We start from the raw sequence: 11,865 nt of genomic DNA, 5'->3' as shown, positions 1-11,865 counted from the left end.
AGTAGACAGCTCGTTCTTCCTAAGGGGATTATTCAGGATATTGAGAGAATCTGCATGCGCTTTTTCTGGAAAGGCTGTGACTCCCCTGCTAGAGGAGCGCATGTGGGGTGGAGTAAGATATGTTCTCTGAAATCAGAGGGTGGTTTGGGACTCAGAGACCTAACCGTTTAGAATAAAACTTGTTGCTTGCTGCTTATTAAGAATATTCTGGCTAACAATGGCTCTCTTTGGATTGTATGGTTGGGTGAGTATTGTTTTAAAAATGTTAATTTCTGGGATGTTTACTGTAAAAGCCACTTCAGCTGGATTGTGAGGAAGCTGCTGGGGCTAAGAGATGAGGCAAGGAGACTGTTTTCTCCTGGTACTCCCTGGTGCAACATTACAAGTAGCTGGATTTGGGACAACATCAGAGTTCGCGGGGAGAAGGTTAATTGGCACAAAATTGTTTGGTTCCCTGGACATGTCCCCAAGTTTTCCCTTATCTCGTGGATGGTTCTTCTCAATAGGCTACCTACTAAGGTTAGGTTGGGCATATTTGTCTTGGTTACGGATATTGTCTGTGTTTTGTGTGGTTCGGACCCTGAATCTCATGATCATCTCTTTATTGCTTGCTTCTTTGCTAAGGAAGTCTGGAGGACTATCTTAGCCTCATGTGGGGTTTGTCATGATGTGCAAAACTGGGATGACTGCCTCAGTTGGTTGGTTGCTAACCTGAAAGGCAAATCCCTCAGAGTGCAGATCCTCAAGCTGGCTTGGACGGGTTTCTTATACTTCATTTGGAAGGAGCGTAACCATAGATGTTTTAGGGGACATGCTTGTTCAGTTGACACAGTTGTATATAGAATTAAAGAGGCTGTAAAAATCAAGCTGTATAGGTTCCGTATTCATAGGATTGATGAGGCCAATAGGTTTTTGTTTACTAATTGGGGTCTGATCTAGTTGTTGATTGTGCCTTGTAGCAGCTATACTGCTTTTCTTTGGATGAATATAAATTACTTATCCAAAAAAAAAATTTACTTTATATTTTGGTAATTTGTTTGGCTTGGCTACGTCAATATCTAAAGCTTATCGGCTATCGTTTTATACGGTTATGTTAGATTTTAGGATAAACTATACTTTTTAGTATAAATATCACTTTTATTCTATTTTGGTCACGCAACTATTTTTTGTTTTAAAATCATAAAATGTTACGCTTTAGTTTCATTTTGGCCACTCATTATTAAAAAATTAATGGTGATACTACGTGCTACAATAAGATAATGTCACATCATCATTGAAATTTTTTAAAAATGTAACATCCGCAGTTCTGTTAATTTTTTAACGACGGGTGACCAAAGAAAAATTAAAATGTAACATTAAGCATAATTTTGAAAAAAATAATAAATGAGTGACTAAATGGAACAAAAATGACAGTTATAGTCCTAAACATGTAGTTTACGGTAGAACTTAATTTTTTTTTATGTTGAAGATTTTTAACTATTTTTTTAATAGAAATATAATATACTATATTTAATATTTATCCTATCTCTATTAATATTTAAATTTTAAATAAATTGAATTGGTATTATAGGATAACCTGATGCTAATTTAATTATGAAAGATCTAAATATTCTTTCTTTAAATATTGATAGAGATATTATTATAATTGTGTTTTTTAATTTCATAATTTTATATGATTTTTAAATAAAATAATTATTGATTATTATAAAATAATTAGATACAAAATTAATCAATTTATACACATATTTTTATCATTTTTATGTGATAAAATTTAGGGTAAATTACACTAGATACCATTGAACTTTAGAAGTTGTATCGTTTATACCATTGAACTTTTAATTTTATCAATTATAGTTGTAGACACACCATTTCGTCCCACTTTATGTGATATTATTATGTTCATAACATATTTATATTGCATAATATGTGATTTATATCATATAGTATATACAAATTATATGTTACATATTTATGATATATATCTACATTGTATAGTTATATATATTATATTTATGTTTCTATTATATAGTATGGAGCATATATTTATATTTATTATATGTTTTTTTATTAGGTTCAATATTACAAGCAATGATAGGCCCCAAACCCAAAGCCATTACAAATGGTGACCCAATACCAACAGACCCAACAACCCAGAACCCTTAAAAACCTAGATCTTGGAGTAACCCGAACCAACTCGAAGCAGTTAGGGTTTTTAAACCCTAACTTTCGCCCTTGTTTCCTCAACGTCACATCTCCCTCAGCAAGCGTTGAGTAGAGGGAGGACTCTTGGAGATTCCTCATTCCAGCGGCCACCACCCACATCTCCAAGTTTTCCGACACACAACAGAGTCCAACCAAAACAGAACAAAAACAACCAAAGTATTTTAGTTCAAGTAGGAGACAATAGCCGAACTAAAAATAGCAATCTTAGGACTATAAATACATGTAAAACCATAGATAAAATCACCCAAAAAATCATAAGAAAAATACAAGAAGCATAAAAAAGGAAAAGACTTGTAAAAACTTTGAAGAAATAAAAAGGTATTTACCTTGTTCGATTGTTTTGTACTCGCTTGTGTCTCGGTTGATTTTTTTTCTTTTTATTTTTGACTCCAAAAAACTCAAAACGAGGTACGACCGATGAACATGGGGGAGAGTTTCAAGAACTTTCTTCTCAAATCTAGCCCTCCCCGAGGCGATTTTGTACAAAATAGTTGGGTTTTTGAAGAGAGAATAAGGAAAGCTTTCGAAAAATGTAAAAAAAAAAAATTGGCCACCGCCGATGAACAGCGGCCTGCGAGGTAGTGATCGGTCGAATTCTGGGTTTGGCAGCCATGTTCTTCGTTTTGAAGAACACGATGAACAAAAAGAGGATTTTTGGGGTCTCAGTTTGATCCATTTTGGCTAGGGGAAAAATGATTTTTGTTTCTAAAAATTGGTATTTATAGTGACTCAATTGACCCGCGGGTTGACCGTAATCCGATCCAACTCCCCTAAGATCCGCGTGTTTTGCTTAGGAAAGGGGATAATTACAGTCGTAGTCCCTCGTTTGTTTTAAAGTCTATTTTGCTCCCTAAATTGAATTTTTACCCCGATTTGCTTTTTAATTTTACCACCTACTTTACTTTTCTTTTAATTTAGTCATGTTTATTTAATTTAGTCGTGGGATCGAGTCCCACGGTGGGCAATTCATAATTCTGACTGTCGGAGGTCTCCCACGAAAGCTGCTCTCAACCTGGCGTTGGGGGCAGCCTACTATCATACCTCTCTTACCCCATTACATATGGGAATAGGGTCAGCTAATTTTTTAGTTCCTCAGCATGTATATATATATATATTTTAAACATCATAATTTAACTTGTATTCTTTATTTTGGATTCAACATGTTACTTTACCAATCTAACATTTTTTTTACTTTTAAGGGTATTTTAATAAATCAGAGGTAAGTAATTTGGATGAAACTTTTATCTTTCAATTTAAATGACAATTTTCTTAATTAAGACAACTGGAAATTAATTAGTACCGAAAGGGCAGTCAAGGGTGCTAATCCTTCCTTGACTGTAACTGAATCCTGAATCTGACATATCTTTGGTAGGATGCAGATCAGGTAAGAAATCGAGGTATCCAATCATCCCATTTTTTTCCTTAAAATAAATTATCAGTGGTGACTCTAACCCACTTATTTAAGTCGAAGCCCAATTCTGGGCCCACCCGAAAGACAGTTGCGACAGCTTGGCGACTCTGCTGGGGACAAGTAAGTGAGTCAGGCTAAGGATAATTTCCAGTTGTCTTCTGAAGTGAAAAGTGTAAGTTTAAATTTTAAGTTAATTTTTTCGATCCTTATTACTTACCTTTAATTATCTTTTCAAATAAATAGTTGTACTGACAATTTCTTTCAATGGTTTCAGCTTATCAAACTTTTTTTCCACCTAAGGCTCTATACTCGAGCTCTGAACCCTTTTAAGTGGGGGTGAAAGTGATACCTTCGTGAGAATTTATTCTCCGCATAGGCCTATCAAGTAGCCTTCGGGATTCATATACCTTATGTCTTCGTGTGAATTTATTCTCCGCATAGACATAAGGGAATGTATCATCTTGAGTTTAACTTAGTCTACATAAGCTTGTAATGGGCTTAGGACTAAGGGTCTGGCAAGCCCAAGGGGGCACCGGCAAGGAGAACTCGGGTACCTTCTTTAGAACCTAAACCGGGAGACTACAGAGAATTAGAGCCTACCACAAAACTTCATTTTGAAGCATAGGATGTTTTTTTCCTTACTCATCTAGTTTGTCATTTTTATTTTTACTTTCATCATTTTTATTTTTTATCTTACTAACTAATTTATCTTTCATATTTGTCTTTTTATCATTTGCATCATAAAAAGAGGTCATTGATCTTTAAAAAGGTGTTCGTTACACACAAATAATCTGTATTAATGAACAAAGGGGTTGTAATGCAAGAGGTAAAAAATATCGATGTACGACTATAGTCCAAAAAGACTCAGAAAGAAAATAGAGACAGTTTGTAAGGAAGCTATGTGTCAGAACTGGCTAGCTATACTTCTATCAGCCTAAAGTAGAATGATGTTCAAGAGCTACGGAGCATTTGGGATAGTTGGAAGAGTGACCAAAAATAGAAGTTCAGCTAGCGGTATGGTGATATCGCTCTCATTCTCTATGTCAGGACGGATGAGCCCCTAATTAGAGCCTTGTTACAATTCTGGAATCCGGGGTACAACTGTTTCACCTTTAACTTGGAGGACATGGTGGCCATAATCGAAGAGTACACTACATTGCTGCATTGCGAGGGAATCAGAATGGAGCGGGTCTACATCAAGCATATCAAAAGTTAGCCTTTCAAGAACGGACTGACAAATGTTGCGGGGGTAGATGAAAAATGGGTAATTGACAGGGCTCGACCCAAAGGTAGCGGGGAAGGAATTGCTTGGATCCATATTAAGCAACTAATGAAGAACCATCACGATGAATGGAAGGCAATAGATCTTTTCGCGCTGGGCCTTTATGGTTTGGTTATCTTCCCGAGGACTTTGAGGTACATTGATGCGGCCATGGTGGAACTATTTGAATAACTCCCGAGATGTGTAAATCCAGCACCAACAATCTTAGCTGAAACCTTTCGTTCTCTCAACCACTGCAGAAACACTGGAGGAGGAAGATTCGTAAGGTGTGTCCAGCTTCTCCAAGTTTGGATCCATAGTCATTTCTAGAAGACTAACGGGATTACTTATCACCGAACACAACTTATTCACCTTTGTAGGAATTTCTTGCTTTGAAATGATAAGAAGACGCATCAAAAGAAAAATGGATGAAAGTATTCATACACCTTCAAGATAGGTATATTTCCTGGAGAGCTCATTGGTTAACCCCCAGTGACATTCTCTTCTGATATGGGGATTTAGATACTATGACACTACTTGGATTATGGGGAAGAGTCGGATATTCTACTCTTTTGGTACTTTGGCAGTATGGGGCACGCCAGTTTGTCCAGCAACATACGGAATATTTGGATCAGAATTTGCATACCATGGTGATAATTACAAGAAAATGGTCCAAGAAATAGCTGAGTCATAGAAGAAAGTGTTCTGAATGGATTTCGTGGCTGCCAAGGACATGCTTACTCCAGACTATCTAGAATGGCGGAGGTTAAGGAAAAATGACAACATCCCCGTGCCTGATCATGAGGACACCCAGACCATGGAAGAACATCTTAGGCTTGTTCATTCCGAGCTAGAGATAGCGATGAAAGAATTTGAAGTTATAAAGAACGAGCTGAAACAGAGGGTAAGGGAACTTGAGACTGAAAGGTTTAAAAATGGAAATTAGATACTGATACTCAGAAGGATATGGCAGACAAGTTAAAGAATGAACAGAAGAAAACTTGTTTTGAGCTCGAAAACTTGAGAAAAGGATATCGAGAACAAGTCCAGAGCAATTCCAATCTTAAAAGGTCTTCAGAGTATTGGAAAGGTGAATCTAGCAGTCTGAAAAGGAATTTTGAAGGGCATGATGAAAGAGACCTTGAAAGAATAGCTAAAAACTTCTCAGAGGCGTTTGGTAGACAGCCAGCACTAGAACCAGTGTTTGAGAATCCAAGTAGCTGATTTAGAGAAGTCTCTTCAAAAATAAAGAACGAGATAGCAAAACCATAGCTGAGTTAAGGGAATTGTGGATGAATTCAGGAGATAAGCAAACGAGCTTCAGATAGTGCCATTTGATGGGGGTTGCAGTGGCATTTTTGTTGGGAACAATCTCAGTAAAGAGTGAAAGCTAGAGATGCAGTCATCTGTGATTTCTTGGAGCAAGTACAAAAGGTAGCTCATCATTTGCATGGTTTAGCAAGAGAAGCCAGAGTGGTTTGACAAGACATTCAACCAGTAACAAATGAAGGAGTAAGACTTGTCAACCTGTTAGAAGTTGTTCGGGTCTAGAGATTTAATCCGGATGTACCTTTAAAATATTTTTTGTCTCTTAAAAGATAAAACACTTTTGTATCAATAAGGATTATTTATAATAACATACATATTTCTGGACCATTGCCTCTAATTCTCATATCATGCATCTCACACTTTGCATTTTTATTTTCTATTTTCCATGTTTTTACATTCACATTAACTAACATAAATGTCTCATCAGAAGAAAGAACAAACACCAAGTTTACCTCCACAAGCTCTAGACATGCATCATCCTCAGAACACCCGCACAAAAAAAAGACAAATGGAAGCCAAAATTGCTTAACTCGAGGAGAACATGTTAAAGTTACAGAGGGAGTTAGAAGAGAAGATAAACCACAACAATCAGAGTATTCTGGATACAACCATGAAGAGCCAAGAGTCCTTGGTCGATCAGATTGTGGCCAAGTTATCTGGCTTACATCAAGTAAGTTCACCTAGGGCAGGTTCCTCTGATAGGGTAGCTATGCCACCAACCCCGCAGGTGGTTATATCACCTGGAATCTTACCCGGACTATAAGGGGACTCATCTACTGTAAAGGTGAAAACCTCATATGTTGTAAAGATATAGACTTCTGTATCCAACCTTGAAAATAATTTGGATGTTTACCATATACTGGATTTTTATGAGGAAGAGAAGGCGAAAAAGATGGAGCAGAAAATTAAGCTGCTGGAAGACCAAATAAAGGTGGTCAAAGGGAACTTTGAATACTACAGAGTTAATGCATTAGAACTAAGTCTGGTCCCGAATTTGGTGCTTCAACCAAAATTCAAAGTCCCCGAGTTTGAGAAATTCAATGGAAACAGTTGCCCCTCAGCTCACATCACCATGTTATGTCGGAAGATGACGGGATATGTGGGAAATGATCAGCTCTTGATTCATTACTTCCAGGAGAGCCTGTCTGTGTTGAGTTAATCGATTGACGAATATGGCCAAGAGGGGGGGTGAATTGGCAATTAAAATTTTGATGGAAGCTTTTGCAAAAAATTGAAAGAAATTTGCACAGCAATTTAGAGTGGTTCGACTTTCTCAACCAAAGTCTACGTCCACTACCTTAGCTATGCACACTAAGGATTTTCCACAAATTCACTAATTTGTCTTTCTTTTGAGGACAAAGAGTAACCTTACAAACCCTCAAGAATTATACCCCAAATTCTTGAGAACACTCTCTCCCAAAGAGAACAATACAAATTTGCAAACTTACAAGGAAATCCTCACAAGGTAGATTGTTTGCACAATTCTAAAACAAAGAAAAGAACACTCAAGAATGAATACAATTGAGCACAATAAGTGTTCTTGAAAGAAAAATGAATATTGAATGAAAAATAGGCTTGAAATGCTCAAACTTGAGGTTTGATGCTTTCTCTTTGATTCTCTCTTGATTCTAGTTGCTTGATGTTTCTTGTTATTGATCAATGGCTTCTAAGCTTGCTTAAATACACCTTGAATCACTTCTAAACGTTGGGGATCATTAATGAAGTTTTTGGAGCCGTTTAAGTGTAAAAACAATTAATATTTATGCTTGGAGCGTGGGGGGAATCGATACCCCTAATGGGGAATCGGTTCCCTAGGTGTAAAATTCAAATATTTCGACCGTTGAACAGTAGGGGGAATCGGTACCCCCTGGGGGAATTGGTTCCCTCCGAGCATACTGGAATTCTTGGAGCCAAACCATTCAGGGGGGAATCGGTTCCCTCTGAGCAATCTAGAATTTTTGGCTTTGAAATGGTTCGAAATATTTTGTAAAAACGTTTTGAAATTATTTTAAGATTAAAACTTAATTTTACACTTGAGTAAGGATTTAAAATGAACTTTGAAATACTTTGAGTAATATTTTGATATTCGATTTAATATATCGAATATGCTTAGAAAAAATCTTTTTCAAAATTAAAATCCTTTTAATTTAATTTGTTATATCGAAACATCAAAATGTTTTGAACAATCTCTCCCTTTTTGATATAACAAAACATTTTAAGATTTTATAATTTCAAAATGAGTTTTGATTTTGAAAAATACTACTCCACCTTACTTTAACACTACTCCTCTTCAAAAACTCCCCTTTTAATTTAATGACATTTCTCCCCCCTTTTTGTTAAATCAAAAAGATTTGTAAAAGAATTTAAACAAGGTTTTGAAATCATTTAGCCAATTGATTATATATATAGTTTAAGCTGCTAAGATCACAATCAAGAGAAACGTTAGCCATTAGTTTCATAATCAATATTCATAAACAATGTGACATGGTAAAATTGGTCATATATCTAACATGATGTAAATGATGCAATAATGAAGAAATTTAACCACACCAAATATATAAGTTCAAACATCCATAATCCATCAAATAAAGTCAAATATCCAACAACAAAAAGAAAACAATGCAAAAACTTTCAAAATGTTTAAACAATAAGCTTTAAGTTCAAAGTACTAAAGCAAAACACAGAATCAAGCATCCGTAGAGGATCGGGAGGAGGAAAACAAGCTCGCATAGCGGCCATTTAATGAGTGAGTTCATTAATATGAGCGTTGGTTGCTTCATTGTTTGCACGCATCTCCCGGAGAATTTCCAATTGTTGAGCTCCCATTGTGGATAAATGGGACTCTATAGAAGAAAAGCGTGAATCTATGGTAGCATATCGGAAATCGAATGTCTCCATAAAAGATTGAAAATATGGAGGCATTTGATTAGTTTGTTGTGCTTGCTCCTCGGGCTGCTCAGGATCATCTTCATCTTCATCGATATCTTGCATTAATTGTTCAAGCTCGGGATCGTCGTCATCTGCTGGAAGAGCTTGAGAAGAGCTAGCTCCCGGAGTATTTTCAGAAGATCGAACCCATTCACCGGTGTCCTTACTCTTTATCCATCCCGCTCTTGTTAAAGAAAGAATATTAATTTGTTTCTTGAGAGGAAAGACGACATCTATACCTACTCTAAGCTCGGCTTTAGAAAATAGATTACTTAGAATGCAACCATAAACTTGAGAGGAACAAAGTTTCTTACTTGGCACTAAGTTTACGGTTTCAACGATTTTAGCAAAAATAATCTCAGGAATATTTATTTTAATACTGTTTTGGAAACAATGTAACCACCAAATATCTAAAGCAAGAAGAGTAGAGTAACGACCTCCGGATGGTCGAAACCACCAAGAAATCATTAGATTAAGAAAACGATCATGAAGATCTAAGACACTCGCACTATCCCTTCTTTTGTACCAAGAACCTAAAAGCTATTTTTCATTTGATATACCATCATTATCTAATCCTAATTCATTAGCTATGTAAGCTGAGTCAAGATGGATGAATTGTCCTAGGAGATAGGATCGAACTGCTATGGTTTTGGTTTGAGCTCGGTTTTTAACACACACAACATTAGAATAGAATATGCGAACAAGTTGATGGTAAACTATAGGTTCAAGGTCACAAAGTTTATCAAATTTCCACTCTTGTAAAAGAGGAAGATATCTAAAATTGATATCTATCATAGCTTGACGAGAAGGGATATGTTCTTCTCTAATTTTGTAAGAGTCAAAATATTGATAATACCAAAAACGATGATTTTTAGGACCAGGATGATTGAAGCATGAGTTTTGGATAGTCATATTAGGATCAATGAGATTAGGATTAGGAATTGGAATTTTAGGGATAGGAGGAGGATTTTGAGGTGGATTTGGTTGACGGTTTGAGCGACTAGATGATGACCTAGCACGTTTAGGATTAGACATTGTTTAGGAAATCAGAATAGAATGGTTAACCTGCAATTTAGAAAACACATGTATGGAATTCAATTAATCCCAAAACTCAATTGAGTTCTCAATATTTCGAGGTTCTCTAAACCAATCCTAATGGGCAAAGTTTTTGAAAACTATTGAAAAATAAGGTTTTGAAAATCAATATATGTATAGTTTTCATAACAACAACATAATTCAATCAAAACACAATAATTTGAAAAACAATTTTTTTTATTTTGAAAATTTCAAAGAATTTTGGAAAATTCTTGTGTTTTTGATGAAATTAGTTATAAAATCAAGTTTCTAATCACTAAACAATCAATGCTCGATCACTATTTCTATCTAGAACTAATCGAAACTAGTCCTATGTTTAAAATCAATGAAATAGAGAGTTTAGAAAAATTTAACTTGAAAGATGAGATTGAGTGGATTTTGATGTTGTTTGCATGATTTTAATGATGCTAGCAGGTTAAAGATTTGAAATATGATGAAATTCAGACTAAAATTGATGTTATGAAGTAAAGAGGAGATAAGCGAGAGAGAGGAAGATAACGACGTGATGAAGAAATATTGAGGGTTTGAGGAAAATTAAGGTGTTCTGCCCTTAAAACTAGAACCCAGGGGTGTATCGGTTCACTTATGAGGGTATCGATTCTCTGCACCAAAATACTAAAATTCGATTTTAAACATACAAAATGCTAAATTAACTTTCTCTAGTGGTATTGGAACTCATATATTGAAAATTAATCATGTTCAAACAATTAAATTAATCTTTAAACTATATTTGAACATAAAGTTAAATTTCATCAAGAATCATAAACTCCCCCTAACTAATAGAAATGAATGCAATCAAAAATTACTATTCTAAGCGTTTTTCATTTAGTCTTAAAAGTGCTAAAATTATTTTAAACACTAAGTGAAGATAGGTTGGTCAAACCTAATTCTCTCCTAAGTGTCCAAAATCTTTCCTTGTCTAAAGGTTTTGTAAAGATATCCGCTAATTGGTGCAAAGTATCAACAAATTCTAGAACTACATCTTCCTTAGCGACATGGTCTCTAATGAAGTGATGTCTTATTTTAATGTGCTTAGTTCTAGAGTGTTGGATGGGATTTTTAGTGAGACAAATAGCACTAGTATTGTCACACTTGATAGGAATGATACTTACTTCAATTCCATAATCAAAAAGTTGTTGTTTCATCCATAAAACTTGTGCACAACAACTACCAGCTGAAATGTATTCGGCTTCAGTGGTAGATAATGCAACACAATTTTGTTTCTTTGAAAACCAAGAAATCAGCATGTTTCCAAGGAATTGGCAAGTACCGGAAGTGCTTTTCCTATCTAATTTGCATCCTCCATAATTCGCATCAGAAAAGTCATGCAAGCTAAAGCTAGAGTCTCTAGGATACCAAAGTCCTAAACTAGGAGTGTCCTTAAGGTATCTAAAGATTCTCTTAACAGCTAGTAAATGTGATTCCTTAGGGCATGATTGAAATCTACCACATAAGAAAACACTAAACATAATGTCTGGTCTACTTGCAATTAGATAAAGTAGAGATCCAATCATTTACCTATATAATTTAACATCTACACATTTACCTCCTTCATCTAAGTCAAGCTTTGTTGAAGAGCTCATTGGAGTGACATGAGGTTTGCCATTTTCCAGTCCAA

The 11,865-nt window shown here is 35.4% G+C and overlaps 1 protein-coding gene across 1 annotated transcript; it reads left to right on the top strand.

Moving 5' to 3' along the window:
* Positions 1 to 217: 217 nt before the first annotated feature.
* On the top strand, positions 218 to 939 carry LOC120188236. Its single transcript, XM_039191727.1, has 2 exons — positions 218 to 234; positions 303 to 939. Exons 1-2 carry the CDS (start codon positions 218 to 220, stop codon positions 937 to 939), a joined length of 654 nt encoding a protein of 217 aa, XP_039047658.1.
* Positions 940 to 11,865: the final 10,926 nt, after the last annotated feature.

This window comes from Hibiscus syriacus, unplaced genomic scaffold, assembly GCF_006381635.1.
Source record: "Hibiscus syriacus cultivar Baekdansim isolate YM2019G1 unplaced genomic scaffold, ASM638163v2 tig00004046_pilon, whole genome shotgun sequence".
Classification (NCBI taxonomy): domain Eukaryota; kingdom Viridiplantae; phylum Streptophyta; class Magnoliopsida; order Malvales; family Malvaceae; genus Hibiscus; species Hibiscus syriacus.
This window is presented reverse-complemented; position numbering and strand designations above follow the sequence as displayed.